Below are 19,596 nucleotides of genomic sequence, written 5' to 3'. Positions count from 1 at the left end.
GCTTTTTAGAGACAATCAGTTTATAGAAAGATGAGAGCTGAAGAATGTGAAAAGGAGAAATAGCACACTAGAGGTATTTATTAAAATGAGAGGAAATGGGGAAGGGCCAGCTGTTGGGAAAGGCATGAAGTGTGCTGTAGGCTTCAATTTTTCCCCCAGCAATCACAAAGCTCCCCTATGGCCCTTCTTCCAGTCAACCACATGAACACTATGTATATTAACAGTGGAAGTTCAGCAGGTTTTACTCACAATTTTATATTACAAGTTAGGGTTTCAAGTGCTATTCTTCCTCCTACAATATCCTCATCTTCATCCATGATACTCATTTCTTTATCAACCCTGCCCTTGTATTCTGAGGCTTTTTGTTGTTGTTGTTTTTGTTTTGGCCAGGCTTGGAACTTGAACTAAGGCCCTGGGAGCCGTCTGTAAGATTTCATACTCAAGGCTAATGCTTTCTTCAGAAAATTGTTTTTAAAATATGTATAATTGAAGTAAACTATTGCTCTAGATCACTACAACTGCTTTGAGTACAATTTTCCACAGTTAATTCTGCAATGTATACTGTGAACAACACTCACCTGCACCCCTCCAAACCCATTGGGAGCTAAGTACCTCTCACATTCCTTAGCAATATCAACCCAGCGCCACTCAAACAGGTGGACCATCGCTGTCCGTCCCTGTTGAGTATGTGGGGAATACTGAGCCCAGCAGAGCCCAATGGCTGAAAGCAACAGAAAGAACTTCATTTTGCTGTGATGTTGTTGTCAGTGTTCTTACTGCCAATTATTTATAGTCCTGTGAAGAAAACACAATTTACAGCATGAATATTAACCTGAATAAATATATACAATATGAACAGTTTGTTCACAATCTGGAAAGATTACCAATCATAATGTTAACAGGGGAAGAATATAAATAAAATCTCCTTAAAACCGTCTGAGTGGCTTCTTAGAATACAGTGATTTTTCTTTAATATTGGAGAAGCACTAAACTTTTCAACCACCTGTGACAGTTTATAGGAACATGCATAATTCCTGTATTATTTAATTATTATTAGGTTTATTTCTCATGTCCTACACTAGAAGGAAAGTTACAATAGGAGCTAATGTAACTATTCACAGTGATTAAGGATAAACTATAATGAAAATCACACTGAAATCAAATTTACCTTAAATGAAGGAGTTTTATTACATTGGTAAGTAAAATGTAGTAACCTCCAAGAATTTTGGATCTTTCATAGCTTCCTCTGTGTGTGTGTGTGTGTGTGTGTGTGTGTGTGTGTGTGTGTGTGTGTGTGTACATATGTATGTATATACATATAAATAACAATTACTTACAAGATGCTCCTACTGGAAGTGACATTGATCATGAAGAGACAAATTAATTACTCTTGTCATTGCAGTTATTTGCCTAGTAACTTCATAGTTTATTATCTTATAATCAATAACAATAGAAGTATCATTACACATATTTCTAAGTGTTGTAATCTCTTTCTTTTTTTCATGTTCAATATTCTAAAGCTGTAGGTGACTCTTACTAGAGAACTTTGCCAAGTTGGTGCTTGCTTTTGCAGAAAAAAAGTCATAATTCTTCTGAATTGTACACTGACTCTCTACAGTTTTCTCTGTTCCTTCCATTAGAAAAATGTAAAGAAAAGCCTAGGATATAGTTCAAGTGCTAGCGCATGGCTCAGCAAGTGTGGGCTTTATGTTCAACACCAATAATAGAAGAAAAAAGACAAAGTTTTGCTTAGCTAATAATGGTAATGTGTAATGATTGCAGAAGTATTACGGGCTATTCTCAGATTTCTTATTTTATAAATGTTCCCTCTAAATGAAATTTTCTTCATTACAGTTTTACTTTTAGCTCTCACAAAATGTTTTACTGTTTATAAACATTTGGTGTGCTTTCATTTAGCGGGAATACATACCTCTGCCCTATTGAATTCAGGAGTGTCTGAGATTTTTCTATCACAGTGAATTGTGAAAATGTGTTACTAAACTGTTAAAAACAAGTATCAGCTTGAAGTTTCTATTATCATTGCAAAAGGACTAGTAAGAACTCCTTTGATCTGAGAAAAACATAAGGAAATTGATTATTGTGTCACTGACAATTTTGAGTTATTTGAATACTAAAGTCTAAACTATTCTCTCTGGACTGATACAACCATTCAGAGCTGGTGTACTCTTTTGTACCTGAGGTTCTATGCAACACTTCCTTCCCTTGATATGGAAGTCAAGGGAAGAGCAAGTCACAGACTTAGAAAATGTTAGCAATGATAGAGACTTTTGGAAGGAAGCACAATAAAACATTGATTTTCACAATACAGCACAGTTCAATCCTAGACTCATAAATTATCATTTTGACATTTTACCAATGAGAGGATTCTGGCATGATATACACATCTTATCCTATGCTTAGTATATACAACCTGATGTGGGAAAGAGGGACAATCTTACAACATTAGCTGTGTATCATCAGGACCTTGTCATATTCACAAGGGATGCTGAAATGCCACACACTGCATAAGAAAAGTACATTTGAAACTATAATGGACAAAAGGATTCACATTAACTGAATAAACAGCACGTTTTCCCTCATATGTTGAAACTAGATCTAAAATATCTTGTGTTGTGATAAAGTATAGTGGACCCTAGGCACTCACATACAGTGAGACCAAAGGAGGATATTCTCAGGGGAAAAACACAAAGGTACAAAGTCTATGTGCATCTAATCATATAAAATAATATATACTGAAATGACTTATAAGAAATCAAAACAAGCCGGGAGCCAGTGGCTCATACCTGTAATCCTAGCTACTCAGGAGGCTGAGATCTGAGCAGTACAGTTCAAAGCCACCCCAGGCAGGAAAATCTGTGAGACTTTTTTTTTTCAAGATTATATAAATTTATTAATTTCTTTTCTTTTTTTAAAATTATGAAAATACCCTACAGAAAGTTTACAATCACATGGGCAATGAGTATATTTCTTATCAAGCATTGTTGCCTCCTCCTTTGTTTCCCCTTCCCATCCCTTCCCATTTTCCCCCTCACCCTTCACACACACACCCCCCACCCCCGGCCAAAGTTGTAAAGTTCGTTTTTCCATATAGCATCTTGTACATCTCATTGGCAATGGGTCCACCTGTATCCCTACTAAAACAATTTGTTTTTTCCCTTCCCCTCCTCAAATTATACCAACATCAAATACAGTAAAAACAGGGATTATACCATGGGGAAGGGACATACAAAGCAACAAAGAAATCATCTTATAAATATGCTAGAAACAATCACAAGAAAGAACAAACATTTGAGTCCTTATCTTGGGGTTCATTTCACCTAACATCAACTTATCTGATCATTTCTGCTTGTCTCAGACATAGACTAGTAATTGCAAATAAGGGAAACCATGGGACCTATGTTTCTTTGGGCCTGGCTTACTTCACTTAATATAATTTTTTCCAAGTTTTTCCATTTCCTAACAAATGGGGCAATGTCATTCTTTCTGATGGAGGCATAGAATTCCATTGTGTATATATACCACATTTTCTTGATCCATTCATCTACTGATGGGCATCTAGGTTGGTTCCATATCTTAGCTATTGTAAATAATGCTGCAATAAACATAGTTGTGCTGGTAGCTTTAGTATGGTCTTGTTTGTGATCATTTGGGTAAATGCTCAAAAGTGGACTCTCATATCCTACAAACCACCAGAAAGCCGGAAGTGGCACTGTGGCTCAAGTGATAGAATGCTAGCCTTGAGCTGAAAGGCTGAAGGGCAGCGCCCAAGCCCAGATTTCAAGCCCTATGACTGACAAAAGAAAAAAAGAAATGGAAACACTGGTTTTTCCTTTATTGTTGTTTCCTTTTCTTTGTGACTTGTTTGTTCTTTTACCTGTCTTTGGGACAGTAAAGGGGCACAGATATGGAGGACAAAGGGTGAACAAAATGTAGCAGTGGTTCTCACAAGACCTGATGCTGAAAATGAACTACAAACTTGTGGGTGGGTATGGGAGAGAGCAAGAGAAAGGGATACATTGTTCAAAAAAGAAATGTACTCATTACCTGACTTGTGCAACTGTAACCCATCTATACATCACTGTTATAATAACAATTAAAACAAAACAAAAGGTCAGAAATTTATGTAACTCTGGTTTTCATATTGGAAGAGATTAAAAACTCTCAAATGTAACAATGCTTTCTAGCAAATGTAACATAGGCTTTCTCATAATCAATAGCAGATGTCATTATAGCATTGCCACACCAGTCTGGCAACTTCATGCCCATTTTCAGAAATAGGAAGAGTGGCAGAAAGACTAATAACCAATTAATTGCTAAATCATAATACAGACACCACAAAAAATAACTCTATGTAGTATGTGATATGGAATAGATTTCAAACACAAGGCAATAGAATGTCACAGCTATAAGAAAATACATAGGACATCACAAATAGTAGACAGTATTAATTTTTTTAACATATGGCTTAACTAACAATATGGGAAGGTGGCTTAGTGGTACAATGCTTGCCTAGCATGAAGCCCAGGGTTTGATTCATCAGTACCACATAAACAGTAAAAGCTGGAAGTGGCACTGTGGCTCAAGTAGTAGAGCATTAGCTTTGAGCAAAAGAAGATCAAGAACGGTGCCTGGCTCTGGAATGGCAAAAAAACAGACCCCAGAATATCACAGGCAGACACACCCGCAACTTCTGGACCTTTAGCATCAGGAGATAGGCCATTATATCATCTTATATAGTAATATTACACCCTAGCAATGATAACAAATATCAAATTTCAGACAGAGGATATCTTTTACATATATTGGGATATTATATAAACATGAAAATGGAGCATAAGTAGTCATCATTAATTGGTCATACAATAAAGATATTAGCCCATAAATATAGCATCTATACCAACATCTATTAGGACTATATGTGACTTTTTTTTTAAAATCACACATCAGGATTAAACACTCTGTCATAAATTTGGAATGTATAAAATTTACAAATGTCATCAATATTGTAATGAATAAGAAATTCTAAACTGCCTTAGATTCCAATGTTCTTATATTGTCTAGGGACCTACTTGAGTCATAGCATTGCAGAATCTAAGAAATCCTGAGGGATAGACAATATTATTGAAATAAAAGGAAGCTAAAACAGTATGCAAAATTTTCCACAAGCCATAGGCAAACAAAGAGGTTCTATAGAACTTAACAAACATGGACTCATAGTGTGAAAAAAAAATCAATTGCACTAGTAAAGGATTTGAAGTCCTACCCACATAATTCATACTAATAAAACTAACTGGAAAATCCTTCAAGACCTACATACCGTGTATAGGCTCATGGATTAATTGCAGCCTCTTGGATCAGGAGTGGCTGGTATGAACTGACTAGCACAATTTATTCTCATCTAAGACAAATATTACTCTTATTATTGGCAATGACATGTCAGTTGTACTTCCTGGAAAATTTGCAAAGCCAGATTCCGTAATGCATCCTGTAAAAAGAAAAACAATGTGTGGACCTTCAATGCCTCGCCATGGGGCACCTGGTCTCACACAGCAGGATAGATTTGAAAGTACAGACCATGTCCTGCATGTTGAACTGAACAGTATCTTTCAGTCTCTGCCTTACTCTGAGTTAGTCCATTTTATAAAGCAGAAGTATGTCATGACTGATTTTTCCAATGTAACACTTTCCTTGTACATTAAAATCCTAAGATGGGATGACTCTATAAGACACTAAACCAATACCATCTGAAAACACACTGCCAGGTACACACAGGGATGGATAATTATTCGTGTTAATAAAAATCACACCTCTGAACATTTTAAGTCATATCAGAAATGCCAGACACACGAGCTGATCCCTTCACCTAGCCAATAAAATAAGGAGCACCCCCAGAGAGGAGCACAGAAAATAAACACATCTCCAAGCACTTCTTAGGAGATGTACGCAGAATAATTAATTGTTCCAGAATGGACTTCTATTTGTTCCAGGTTTCAGCTCAAGCATGGTTCCTCCCACTGATGAGACATGGTCCACTTAAAGTTGAAACTCCAAGTTGACATTCAAACCACTTCCTGTCCAGATTTGCTTCACAGGTCTGTCTTGGTAGCAATGAAGATAAGGTTTATTAATTTCCTGCCCAACTGAATACAATGAACTTCTGGAACACAATGTGTTCTCTGCCTTTGCTTTCAATACTGATATTTTAATCCTGAATTTCTTTCACCCTCTCTGACCTGATCACTTCCTCTACATCATTGTGTGAATTAAAATGTACCACCTGTCTAAGTGGTATTGTTTGTTGTTAATGGGAGTGCCCTGATTGTGATAACCAAACGAACTCAAGAATATTTAGTGACTTAACATTGGTAAGAATGATGTAGCTTGTGAAATTATTTTCACTGATTAAATATTGACAATACAGAGAGATACATATATTTATGTCTTTATTCTTGGTAAAGCTTTCCCGTGACAATTGGTATAGTCAACAGGATTCCATTTGTTCAGGAAGGAGTCCAGTGAGTCCATAAACCACTGGTAAAATTATGAGAAATACATGAGCTGTTTTCTAATAAATTGAGTATTTTGAGTATAAAGATAAAATATCCACTACTCTGAAATGCCTGATGAAAGATTTAAAGCTCATGCTGTTAACCACAGGTCTTTAAGATAACCCTGTTCAAGGTGAACCAAATCTTGAATGTTAAAAGAAGGCACACTTCTAATCCATGGAGATTGAGAGCCAATGCTTCTATAGATCAGAAGACATTTTGATCACAGTAAAAAGGGACTAATTTTCAAAGCAACAGAAGAAATGAAAGTAAATAGCTGCTGTCAGTGCCTTTCACGAATAATCCCATCTACTCAGGGGGCTGAGATCTGAGGATCACAGTTCGAAGCCAGCACAGACAGGAAAATACTGAAGACTCTTATCTCCAATTAATCACAGCAAAAGCCAGAAATCGCACTGTCCTCAAGTAGTAGAGTGCTAATTTGAACAAAAGAAGCTCAGGAAAGTACCCAGGCCTAGAGTTCAAGCTCCAGGACTGGCCAAAAAAAAATAGAGAGTCTATCATTTGCTACAGTAAATAATAAATATATATATGATAAACTTAAGATATCAATTATAAATTATAATATAATCAACAAATAATAATATATTAAGGAATTATAATCTGCTAGTCAGATATTGTTGGGATTACAGATGTGTAATTATCCACATGTCTTTTGCTTATTGAAGGTATATACCCATGATGTACATACTTCAAACAAATCTGCACTCTTTTTAATGAACCAGTGATACACAGGTTAATTGTCTGATTGAAATCCACTGGTCTAGGTCAAGAGTAGCTGTTATAATCTGATTAAGATTTATTTGATATACAAATATATTGGAGTGATGCTAATCATAAGATGGAGATCCTAGGATTTAAAAATATTAGAGATACCAAAGGCTCATACCTGTAATCCTAGCTCCTCAGAAACTGAGAGCAAGGTTCAAAGTCAGCCTAGGCAGGAATATACTTCAGACTCTTATTTCCAATTAATCACAAAAGAATTAGAAGTGGAGTTGTGGCCCAAATGGTAGAATTTCAGCCTTTTGCAAAGTAGTGAAGGGACAGAAAGATAGATAGATAGATAGATAGATAGATAGATAGATAGATAGATAGATAGATAGATAGATAGATAGATAGATAGATAGATAGATAGATAGAGATAAATAGATGTAGGTAGATAGAAGACAGACAGACATATAGATAGATAGATAGATAGATAGATAGATAGATAGATAGATAGATAGATAGATAGATAGATAGATAGATAGAGATAAATAGATGTAGGTAGATAGAAGACAGACAGACATATAGATAGATAGATAGATAGATAGATAGATAGATAGATAGATAGATAGATAGATAGATAGATAGACAGAGACAGATAGATGAGAGAGATAGTAGAATGTCAATGGAGAAAAGCCAACATAAGACAGAGGTCATGTGGGTTAAAACCATTAAGATCATAACAGTAGGGCTACCCAAACCCTTTGGAGCTCGCATGGTAACACCATATGCCCTTAACACTGGATCTGGTAAATCAGAATTTAAGCTATTTGCCTTGATGGTTTTCAGTTGTTTTGTTTTGTTTCCTCCTTTCTATTTTCCTATTCCTCCGTTTGGAATGGGAATATGCTTCCTATGCCATTGTATCTTGGAAGTAATATGTGTTTTTTTGTTTGTTTATAGTTATCACAGCTATGACTTTATCTTGTGTGCCAGAGGTCAGGCATACTTGAGTTTTAAGCAATGCTGGAACTACTGAGGTTTGGGGTAAACTTGGAGATTCATTTTGCTTAAGATTTTGGAGGGCAGGAACAGAATGTCATGGTCTAGATATAAAGTGTTCCCCCAAATACCTCATGTATTGAAGACTCGGGCTACAGCTGGTGGCAAGATGGGGAGGTGATTGGATTTGTGAGGATGCCTCCTTTGTCACTGAACTACGCCATTGTTGAATTCACACTGAGTGCACTACAAGATGAGGCATTTTGAAAGAAGTAGGCCATGGTAGCCATGTCTTTGAATGTTGTGTCCTTTCTGACCCTTTCCCCCACTCTTACCCCTTCCTGTCTCTGCTTCTTGGCAATATAATGTGAGCACTTTTATCCATCACATAATGTACTGTCTTATCACTTCCCAGAAGCAAGAAAACTAACCAGTGAATAAAACCTCTGAAACTATGAGCCAAAATAAATTATTCTACCTATTAAGTTTTTCTGTCCCTATCTGTATCACAGTGACCAATACAATCTTATTATTGGAAAATAAACTTCCTTAAACTTGGGACATCAAATTCTTTCAAGCATCATGTAAAAAGAACAAGGAATTTTTTTTCACTACTTCTCTATTGTGCTTCTGTTCTCAGCAATCAAAGAGGAGATTATGAGGAAAAGGCTATACTTCCCTGTGTTATAGGTTAGCAGCTTTCAGGCTCTGCCTTGCTCTGATGCTTTATAACAGTTTATAATAAACAAGTTTGTCATGAGTTACTACTTTGAGGGCAATTGACAAGGAAATATGTCTGTAAATCTTGCTAAAACAAGCATATAATCACCAGCTGCTGGCAAAACAAAAGGCACAGACTGGTGAATAATTTGTGTCAATAAAATTGTACCTAGGAATATTTCAATTTAAGCAATATCAGATATCTGAGTGATCAGCCATATCAGCTGTAACTCCTCATCTAAACCTGTTTAAAAATAAAGAGCATATCTAGACATTAGCAGAGCAGGCTTGACCATTATCTGTCAGGACACTTGTCCAGAAAAATGAACCTGTCCTCAAGTTTCAACTCAAGAGTTGCTTTTCCTGACAGTGAAGCATGGTTCCCCTCAATGTGACACTCCAAAATGACACTCAAAACTGCATGCAAATTGCACCCGAACCTGAGAGATCAGAGACTGAAGGAACTCTGTTCCATCTACTAGATGGTCACCTGAAATGACCTTCTACAAAAGTATCTGCTCTCTTCCTTTGCTTTGAGTACTGGCTTTAATTCCTGCTGCTTCTTTCATTTTTTAAGTTATTATGTGCCCTATATATAGCATTAGGGGAAGACTGGGTTTGATGAGTTTCTTGTTTTTATAATTTATAAAGGAATGGGATAAAGCACTTTTTTGTTGTGGTCATGGTTACTAAGAGATCTTATGAGTGCTCATGGCTACGGAGGGAATGAAGCTGATGTTGTTTATGAATTTATTGTTATTCAGTAAATTCTGACATTGTGGATAAAGAAGCCTCTCTTTGTTAATATAGCTCTTTGAATGCCATAACTGACTCAGGAAAATATATCTTTTGGTCCAACAATTATCTTTTTATAAAGGGGCCCTAGGAATCAGAATCTATTATCAGAAGTTCTATTTTTTCAAAGTGAACGCAAATTCCATGAAAGGAGTGAAAAGGACTGTGATTCATGGCATCAGAATAAGGTAGTATTTCCTAGTGCTAAAATTGGGATCTTAGGATAAATCTATACATGCATTTTTAAAAGATTTTATTTCATCTTTTCTGTAAGTTTTGATATAGGCAAGACAGAATTGAAACGTTTTCTCTCCCCATTGTTTTATCAAATTAAATGCGTTTTTCAATTTACGTAGATATTATGTTAATTTTCTTTATACAGGTGAGTACTTGAATGCAGAGTCTCTCTGACTGAGGCTTTGATAAGAGAAGATAGCCATGAAAACTAGCATCTAGCTGTATCACTTGGATGCCATGTTCTTCTTCATACCTCTTGACTATCTGGACAAAAAGGAAGAATGGAGATAGTCCATGCAGCTGGGAAATCTAATTTTCTATTCACTCTTCCCCTGAGCCTGCCTTTGAACCAGCATAGACGATCCTTTGTTGTTTGTAATAATATAATAAAATATAGGCCTGGAATTTGTTCTCCTTGCTGCATCTTGAATATATGGGCCTAGAAATTGTGCTGGTTGCATCTTGATACTGTGTACACCAGGGCCTCATTTTTTTACTCTTTGTCTTTTGTAGCTATTAGACCATTTGTGGCATCTTCTAATATATCTATGATTTTCTTTTGAATTAAAACACATGAGATTCATTTGAATCCTTTGGCAGAGAAACTTAAGGTCTTTGCTCTTTTTGTGTGTGTTTTTTTTTAACGTGAAATACTGAAACATTCAGAAGCTTGGATTAAAAGGTTTATATGGAGACTCCTATAGTTGGTTGTACTAGAAAGACATGCCAAGTCTGAGTTAGTACTCCCTAGGGAATTTTTGTTCATAATTTTGGAAAATAACTTACTTTTTATAATACTGTAGGTGCATAGGTACATGGAAGTGTACAAACTAAGTGCTGATGGTTTATGCTTATAATCCAAGCTCCTCAGGCAAATTGAAATCCTGAGGATCACAGAAGCCATCAGAGGTAGAAAAGTTGACAAGACTCCATCTCCAAATTAGTCAGCAAAAAGACATGGGACAAGTGATAGACAAGCTGAGCAAGCATTCCAAGCAAGTGTGAAGTCTTGAGTCCAAACCACAGAACCAAAAAATAAATAAATAAATAAATGAGAAGTAAATAAATAAAACCAAGATACATTTAGTGAAATTTTATTCAAACTTTTTAAGGTTTACAAATCTCAAGGTTTTGTTCAAATAACTTGTTTCAACTTTGCTACATATAATTTTGATTTGACTGTTAGTATATCTGGTAAATTTATATGACCAATTTTCTGTTTTGTTATCTAAGTCATACTACAACCTAAGTATATGTCTGACAAAATAGTATAAGAAAAAGAAGTTGTTTGCAGAAGTATTAATATATCTTGCCTATGTCTCAAATTCATTATGCTTGTCCTTGAAAATTAAGCTATTTAGGTATTAGTTACAGGTATGTGATATCTTACATTTCATAGGAAATCTAAAAGGAAATAAAAATAAAAAAATAAAAAGGAAAATAATGGTCATATTTCTATAAAATTTAAATGTCCAAGAGTATATCATTTGTAGAGGGCAATTCATTTGACATCTGCATTATTATATAGTCTCAAGTGGCGATTTTACAAAAATCTTCCTTTTGTTTTGCTACAAAAGCCCATTGGTTAAGATTGAGATTCTTTGGGTCAACTAGCATGTTAATAAAAATAAAATTTTAGTAACATGTTCCATAATCATGGTGGAGGGTTAGGCTATTATGCCTTAGTTTGCTCCTCAGTTGTAGGTCGGTAGCTGATGCCGTTTTTATCCTTCCTTTGCTTAAGTGGAATTTTATTTTGTTTTTATAGGAAGACACACATCTTGAAACAAAAATGTAAGTTTGTCACACGTCAGATATATTCTTATAATAATATGTCATATGAAAGTGGAAGCTATAGCTTATCTGAAGAATAGATAGGAGACATACATAACTATTAATCAGAATATTTGATAGTTGATACTTGAGATTTACATACTAATTGTTGGTATAAACTCACTTCTAAAGAGTTTATGGCTGGGTGCCCATGGCTCACACATGTAATCCTAGATACTCAGAAATCTAAGATCTGAGGATGGTGGTTAAAGCCAGACAGGGCAAGAAATTCAGGTGTTGCCTGAATCAGCATAACTATAATCTTAGCTATGCGGGTGGGGGGAGGGGGAGAAGGGAAAAGGCTTGTGGTATAAGGCCAGCCCTAAACAAAACAGAAAAACCCTACCTGAAAAATAAACTAAAGCACATGTATTTGATAAAATTTATTAACAAACTGGCATTAAAAACAAATATTTGGAAATTTACCAAATGCTATTTGAAAAAATAGGGATGTAGAGGGGAAGGAAAAGAATACAAGCCAAGTGTTGGTGGCTCCAGCCTGGAATCCTAGATACTCAGGAGGCTGAGAGCTGAGAATCGCAATTTGAAGCCAGCCCGGTCAGAAAACTTTATGAAATTCCTATCTCCAATTAACCACAAGAAAACCAAAAGTAATTCCATTACTCAAAATGGTAGAGTACTAACCTTCAGCAAAAGAGATCAGGCAAAGTGCTCAGACTCTGAGTTCAAGCACCATGACCAAGGAAAAGAAAGGACGAAAGAAAAAAGAAAGAAGGAAAGAGAGAGAGACAGAGAGAGACAGAGAGAGAAAAAAAGAGAGAAAGAAAAAAGAAAGAACGAAAGAAAGAAAGAGAGGAGAAAGAAGGAAAGAAGGAAGGAAGGGAAAGAAAGAAAAGGGAATACAACATAGAGGGTGGTTCAAAGAACATGTATGTATGGAATAACACGGTGAAACTCCCTCATATAACATTTTATTGTTACATTATATTATTATATAGTATATATAACGTATATATAATGTATAATATACATCATATTATTACATTATAGAAGACTTGTGTATATGAAGACATTACTTAAATTTTTTATTTGGTGTTTTGATTGCTTAAACTCAGTTTTAAGAAAATTTATGCTCATTATTTAAGGTCTTTGAACACTAAATGAGCTACCATGATGTGGTGGTTAATCTTGTCAACTTGTTTGGTCTAAGAACAACCTATATGATTAGCAAGGTGCATTTCTGAGTGGGTTTGTAATAGTATTTCAGGACTTAATCAGTGGGTTAAACTCATCAGTTAGTTAAAAATGATAGTATTATTAAGAGGGCATGAAAAGCAGTTAATAGTCTTTCAATCTGTGTATATGTGTGCCTATTCTGGCGCTTAACTTGGGGCCTGAGCCATGTCCCTGAGCTTTTTTGCTCAAGATTAGGGCTCTACCAGTTGAGCCATAGCTCCATTTCCATTTTTATTTGTAGCTGATTGGAGATGACTTTCCTGCCTAGGCTGGCTTCAGAAGGCAATTCTCAGGTAAGAGTAGCAAAGATTACAGGCATAAACCACTGGTACCATCTAAGGTAAGAGTCTTACTTGAGGAAGTGGTTTACAGGAAAAATCCTTTCAGAGCTCTGTTTTGCCCTGGCTGCTTCCTTGTCTCTTTACTCTGCTTTCTGGCCTTCATGAGGTGCACTTCCCTTCCCATTAAGTCAAAATAAATTATTCTTCTTCCTCCTCCTCCACCTCCTCCTTTCTTCCTCTTCCTCTCTCTCTTCTCTCTGTCTCTCTCTCATACTCAGGATTAAATGCAGGAACTAGTGCATGTAAAACAGATGTTCAACCACTTGAACCAATCCTCCAACCTCATTTTGCATCAATTTTCAAGATAGGGTTTTGCTTTATGCCTGAGAACAGACATGTGAACTCTACTCTTGCTAGGTGAGCCCCTCTGTGTTAATGGAGATGAAAGACACATGCCACTGTTCTCAGCCTTTGAGTGACAGGCAGACTCAAACCAAGATTCCTTAAGTCCCTGCTAAAGAGTGTTACAAGCTTAAGCCACTGTTCTTAGCTCTAATGCCTTTTCTCTTAGGTGCTTTATTCAAGTATTTGGTCATAGTGATATAAAAGTAGCTAATACAGAAAATTAACAACAGGGAAATGAAATTGTGGCTATGAGCAAATTTTCTTGTGTTTCCTAAGCTGTTGTAACTGACTTATGGGAGGAATTTGGATAATTTTGAAGAAGCAGGCTAGAAATGCTCACAGTACTGAATGCTGACTGGGTAATTCAAAAGACCAGAATACCCACGTAACGTGGAGTGTGAACAACAGACTCATCAAAATTCAAATGGAAATTAACACTCAAGTTACACTCTGACAAATACTTGTGTCCATGCTCTGAGATTTTTGTGGCAGAAAAAATTTGTTCAAAACAGTATAACATTTAGTTTATGGCATTGATAGTATGGGCTTTTAGCTAAATTTACAGTGAGAACTGGAAATAAAGAGGAAAGCAGAACAGTCAAATAAATGTGCAGTTTGTCTAGAAAATGAGTATATTACAGAATATTAATATCATTGAAGAGATAAAGCCATTCGAAATAAGTTGTGCACTGCTCAGGGGAACAATAGGAAAGGTTTGAGGGCATTTCAGGAACTGGCCCAAACACACCATTTCCAGATTAGGGTAAGAAATGAAGGCATTTGAAAAGCATTCTATTGAGAGAGCTTTTGAGATGGCTTCTTGGAACACTTCTGCCCAGGTAGATACTTCTCCAGGATTCATTTCACCTTGCTCAGCAGCCCAAGCACTCAGAGGCCACTGCAGTCATGCTTGTAGGAGTCCAGGAACTATGAAAAGTGAAGATAGACCCTGGAAATGTTCATTGGTTCTACTTTTGCAGCAGTACAGAATTCAAGAGTTACAGGCTCCTGGAGGTTTCAAACCAGATTTCAAAGGATAATTTGGGCAGTTTCTGAATGGGTGATTCATGAAGCTATGAAGTAATACAGACATTGTAATATTTACCCAAGGATGCTGAAGATGCCAGAAACATGAGAGATCTGTCAAGCAAAGCCACACCTCTTGAGTGGAGGCAGCCCAGAAGGCAGTGCGGACTGCAACTGGCAAGACTATGGAGCTGAGGCTTTCAAGGTCCATGGGACTCACATCATACCAATTCTCCTGCCTGCTTGGCATGGATCCAGAGGATGTAAGGCTTGCCCTTCTTGGTTTTGCTCTTGCTTTCTTTGGTCCTATTACTCCTTTAGATGCCAAATTCCTTCATTTGGAACAAAAGTATTTACTGTGCCATTGCTGTTTTATTGTTGTGTGTGTGTGCGCTTATCCTGAAGCTTGAACTCAGGATCTGGACAATGTCTTGGAGCTATTTTGCTCAAGGCTAGTCCTCTACCACTAAAGCCAGAGCTCTATTTATGGCTTTTGGGGTTTTTTTTTGTTGTTTTTGGTAGTTAATTGGAGATGAGAGTATCATAAACTTTCCTGCCTGGGCTGGCTTCAAACCATAATCTTCAAATCTCAGCCTCCGGAGTATCTAGGATTACAGGCATAAACCACTGGTGCCCAGCTATTGTTACATTTGTATAGGGCTTACAGCTGAAGAGCCCTGAGAAGAAAGGCCCATTTGGGCTTTTGATCAAAGGTGGAGCTGTCAAAAGGGAGAAACTTGAGTTGGACTAAATGAGTTTAGTATAATAAAATGGGACATGTAGCCAAGCACAGATCACTATAGTTTAATATATGATTGGCTATTAAGTTTACAAGGAGTGAGCCACGATGATTAATCATTATTCTCAACTTGATTAGATTAATACCTAAAAATTACTGAAGCTTTAACTATTATGTCTGTGGTGTTTCCTATAGGATAACCGTAGACAATTTTATCAGGAGGGCTGACCTAACGAAAGGATTCGTTGTTGGATTCATGACATTATTGGAAGGTCATGAAAAGTAGGAGATGAGGCTTTGTTGTTGGTTAGCTTTCAATGTGTCCATAGATGAATAGTTTGTTGTATACAGTACTTTTTTGTTTTAATGAACTAAATGTTACCAATTTTGCTCTTTCACTTGGTTCATTTTGTATGTTAGCTGAGATTTGTTGTCAAATCATTGTTATACTTCACTTCATTCTTTAATGTCTCTTTTAGCTCGGGGAACTATTGGTAACAGTCAATTAGTAATGTTTTCTTAGTATACCTTTAATATATATGGGCAGGGCTGGGAAGGTGGCTCAGTGGTAGAGCGCTTGCCTTGCATGCCTGAGGCCCTGGGTTCGATTCCTCAGCACCATATAAGCAAAAACAAAAAAAAAGCCGGAAGTGGCGCTGTGGCTCAAGTGGTAGAGCGCTAGCCTACAGCTGAAGAGCTGAGGGACAGCGCCCAGGCCCAGAGTTCAGGCCCCATGACCGGACCCAAAAAAAAAAAAAAAAAAAAAAAAAAAAAAAAAATATATATATATATATATATATATATATATATATATATATATATATATGGGCAACTGTATTTGCCATGGTAGTATAAAATTTGAGTTCTCAAATCTGCTTTAACAAGTATTTTCCAATAGTCTCTTTTACAATTCCTGCGGAAAATCAATGATTCCTATCATAGTTATCTAGTGTGTAAGACTATCTCCTTTCCAGAAGCTTCCTACCAAGATACATTTAGGTTGTTCCATTACTTCTACCAAACAGAACCTCAACATTAAACTCGCAGTGCTGTCTCCTGAAAAACTGCTACATTTGCTGATATGGCTGCCACATGTTCTGTTTCCATATTAAGTCAATTTCAATGTGTGTGAAAGAAATGCTGCAGATTAATGTGGTCAGCATCATGACAAGCAGGCCCGGTGCATATCAATGAGAACAGCTCTAGAAAAATGGGCCTTAATCATACCTGCTCATGCACATTGTCATAATTTTAGTACCTTAATTTTCTATTGTCTTTGTTCAGTTTCTGCAGCTCTAAAATGATGATTAAAATCTGATTCATGGCACAGTACTTTCATACACCTACATGAAAAAAAAGCCCTAAAATGTACCTTAAAGTCTCAGATATAAGGAAAGCATAGACAGAATTGTAGATTGAGATCAGCTCACACGAAAACATACTTGAAAAATAACCTAACAAACAGGGAGCTTGAGGTGTGGATCAAGTGGTACAGTAATTTGGGCCACCTACTATATATATATATATATATACACACACATTACCAATGATCAATAACAGGAGATATAGAATCTCAAATTTTGAGTGAATTCGACTGATCAAACTTTTGGGAGATGCTTTTGCTCTGCCGTCTCCACAATATGTACTGTCAGACAATATCCTAGATACCTGTGGCCTTAAAGCTGTCTAGAGTCCCATGCTCCAAGTAAAACAAAGTAGCTTCAGGAGTGCTGAGCTTGTCAGTGGTAACTACACTGGAAGGATGGTTAAGTTTTGTCAAAGGCTTCAGAATTTATACATAGCTCAGGCTTGAGTTGATGTTGCAGTTTGTATATGGTCTATGAGTTCATTTGTTGGTGGCTTGTTCTATAAGAGGTGATTAGGGCCAATGGGGGTATTATCCTCAGAAAGTCCTCGCAGGACACCCGTTATAGGAGAAAGAGATTGCTATAAGAGAAAAAGAGGCCAGGCACATCTGTAATCCCAACTACCCAGGAGACTGAGAATTGCAGTTGAAGGCCAGCCTAGACAGGAAAGTCCATGAAACTCTTATTTCCAATCAACTGCTAAAAGGCCGGATGGAAGTGGAACTGAAGTGGCAGAGCACTAATCCTAAGCAAGAAAGTTTAGGAATAGAGCCCAGGCCCTGACTTCAAGCCCCAGGACTGGCACAAGAAAAAAAAAAAGAAAAGGAAAGGAAGACACAAGTTCCTTTCCACTGTCTGGCTGTCTCACTATGTGATTACTCCCTCTTACTATATGCTTCTGCCAGGAATATGCCATTTACTATGTATACTAACAAAGAACAGTAGAGACTAGTGCTTTCCTCTTGTAATTCTACAGTTGTGAATTAAATACTTTGTTACTAAGCCTCATTCTGTTATAGCAATGGAAAACAGAATGAAGCTGCACATGCATGATAGCCAATACTTGAGAATACTGCTACATACCAGATTTGTATTCAATATTTTCCTATTCATTGTATCTTTACTACTCCAAAGAAGGTATTATTACCACCACAGAATGAGACATAGAAAGTAATGTTCAAGTTATAAGCAATCTTGTCTCAAAGCAATTACAACACTGTATGATTTCTCAGTAAACTAAATTTTCTATCATGATAGTATGGAGACTGTTTGAAGCTAATTTTGAAAAACACATTTCTTATATTAATGTAAATATCAAATATATAAAAACATTGAAAGAACTCTATGTACTAGTTAAAAATCCCTCTAAGACATGTCTATTCCCTCATATTCCTGAACATTGTGTATATATCATCTCGTCCTCTTTCCTCAAGTCTTTCATGAGGTCTCCTCCTTCATAATCTTATCTTCTCATTCACTGAGAAAATAAAACTTTCATATGATTATCTATGCTGAGGTTTGGAAGACATATAGCCCCACAGGCCATGTTTAAGGTTTGGTCTCCAAATGTTGATAATATTTAAGGAGGTGCCAGAAACTTTCAGGGGGTAGGATTAAGCAAGAACTAGTTCATTGGGTGGAGTCCTCTTCCAGAATATATAGCCATAGCACAGCCCAGATGCAGCAGAGCATGCAAAAGGCCTGAAACCTATGAAACCATAGATAAATTCTTCTTCATGTAAGTTGACTTTCTTAACTAGTTGTCACAGCAACAAAAATACTACAACAAAACTGTAAACATTTAGGCCTACATAATCATTTTTGTTCTATTGCTATATAAGCTGTATGTATGCCCATCAAAAAGCTAAACCTATTTTTACATCAGATTTATAGTCAAAAATATTTCTCTCCTTTCTGCATCTTTTTATTTTAATCTCTAGTATATTTTCAAGAAAAAAAGGGCAGGAAAAGAGAGATGTTTGATCTGGTGTCTATTATGGCTCATGCCTATAATCCTAGCTACTCAAGGTGGCTGACATCGTAGACAGTGGTTTGAAGCCAGCCTGAGCAGAAAAACCTGCAAGATTCTCATCCCTAATTATTTAAAAAGCTGGAAGTCAAGCTGTGGCTCAACTGGTAGAGAGCAAGCCTTGAGCAAAAAAGCTCAAGAACAGCATTCAGATACTAACTTCAAGCCCCAAAACCAGCACAAACAAACAAAAAAAGATGCTTGATATATTCATTAAAGACCCAGGTCCATGTCCTCCTGCCACTTGAAGGATTCCTTTTTAAAAGAACTTCCAGTCTCACTATAAATTCTCTATCTACTATTCTTTTATCTCCTAATCAGTTTGTCAAGGTTGCTAAACCCAATACTCAATCCTAAGAACTAACTTTTTTTATTTTTCAAGCATAATTGACTATCCTTTCTATGTGAGATACTTTCTTCATTTGGTTTCTAGCTATTCCTCTTTGGTTTTCCTAATAGTTTCTTGTTCAGATAGAAAAGCATTATTAGCATGTCCCAGGATTCACTTCTACTGATTTCTCACTGCTAATTAATGTCCTTTCTTCCATTACTTCACAATTAAAAAAAAGAGGTTGTGAATCATAACACTTCCATTAACAACTGCGTCTTTGGTCTGTACTTCTAAATTAAAGATGTTTTTACATTATCATATGAACAAATTATAAAC

At 36.4% G+C, this 19,596-nt stretch overlaps 1 protein-coding gene across 2 annotated transcripts in view; it reads right to left on the bottom strand.

Moving 5' to 3' along the window:
* Positions 1-19,596, bottom strand: part of LOC138817351 (pancreatic alpha-amylase 2a5-like) — a 28,965-nt gene that overhangs the window by 8,930 nt on the left and 439 nt on the right. Inside the window, exons 1-2 of one of the 2 annotated variants that reach the window (XM_070007854.1) lie at positions 5,339-5,424; positions 579-795 (exon numbers count right to left, since the gene is read on the bottom strand). In XM_070007854.1, coding sequence (XP_069863955.1) covers positions 579-746 — 168 coding nt within the window. In that variant the 5' untranslated portion in view covers positions 747-795; positions 5,339-5,424. Of the gene's footprint in view, positions 1-578; positions 796-5,338; positions 5,425-19,596 lie in introns of those variants that run through there. The other variant, XM_070007855.1, reaches the window with a different exon arrangement.

This window comes from Dipodomys merriami, unplaced genomic scaffold (genome assembly GCF_024711535.1).
Source record: "Dipodomys merriami isolate MVZ:Mamm:240054 unplaced genomic scaffold, mDipMer1.0.p SCAF_7, whole genome shotgun sequence".
Classification (NCBI taxonomy): Eukaryota; Metazoa; Chordata; class Mammalia; order Rodentia; family Heteromyidae; genus Dipodomys; species Dipodomys merriami.
Note: the sequence above shows the minus strand (reverse complement) of the source record. Positions and strands in the feature narration are given on the sequence as shown.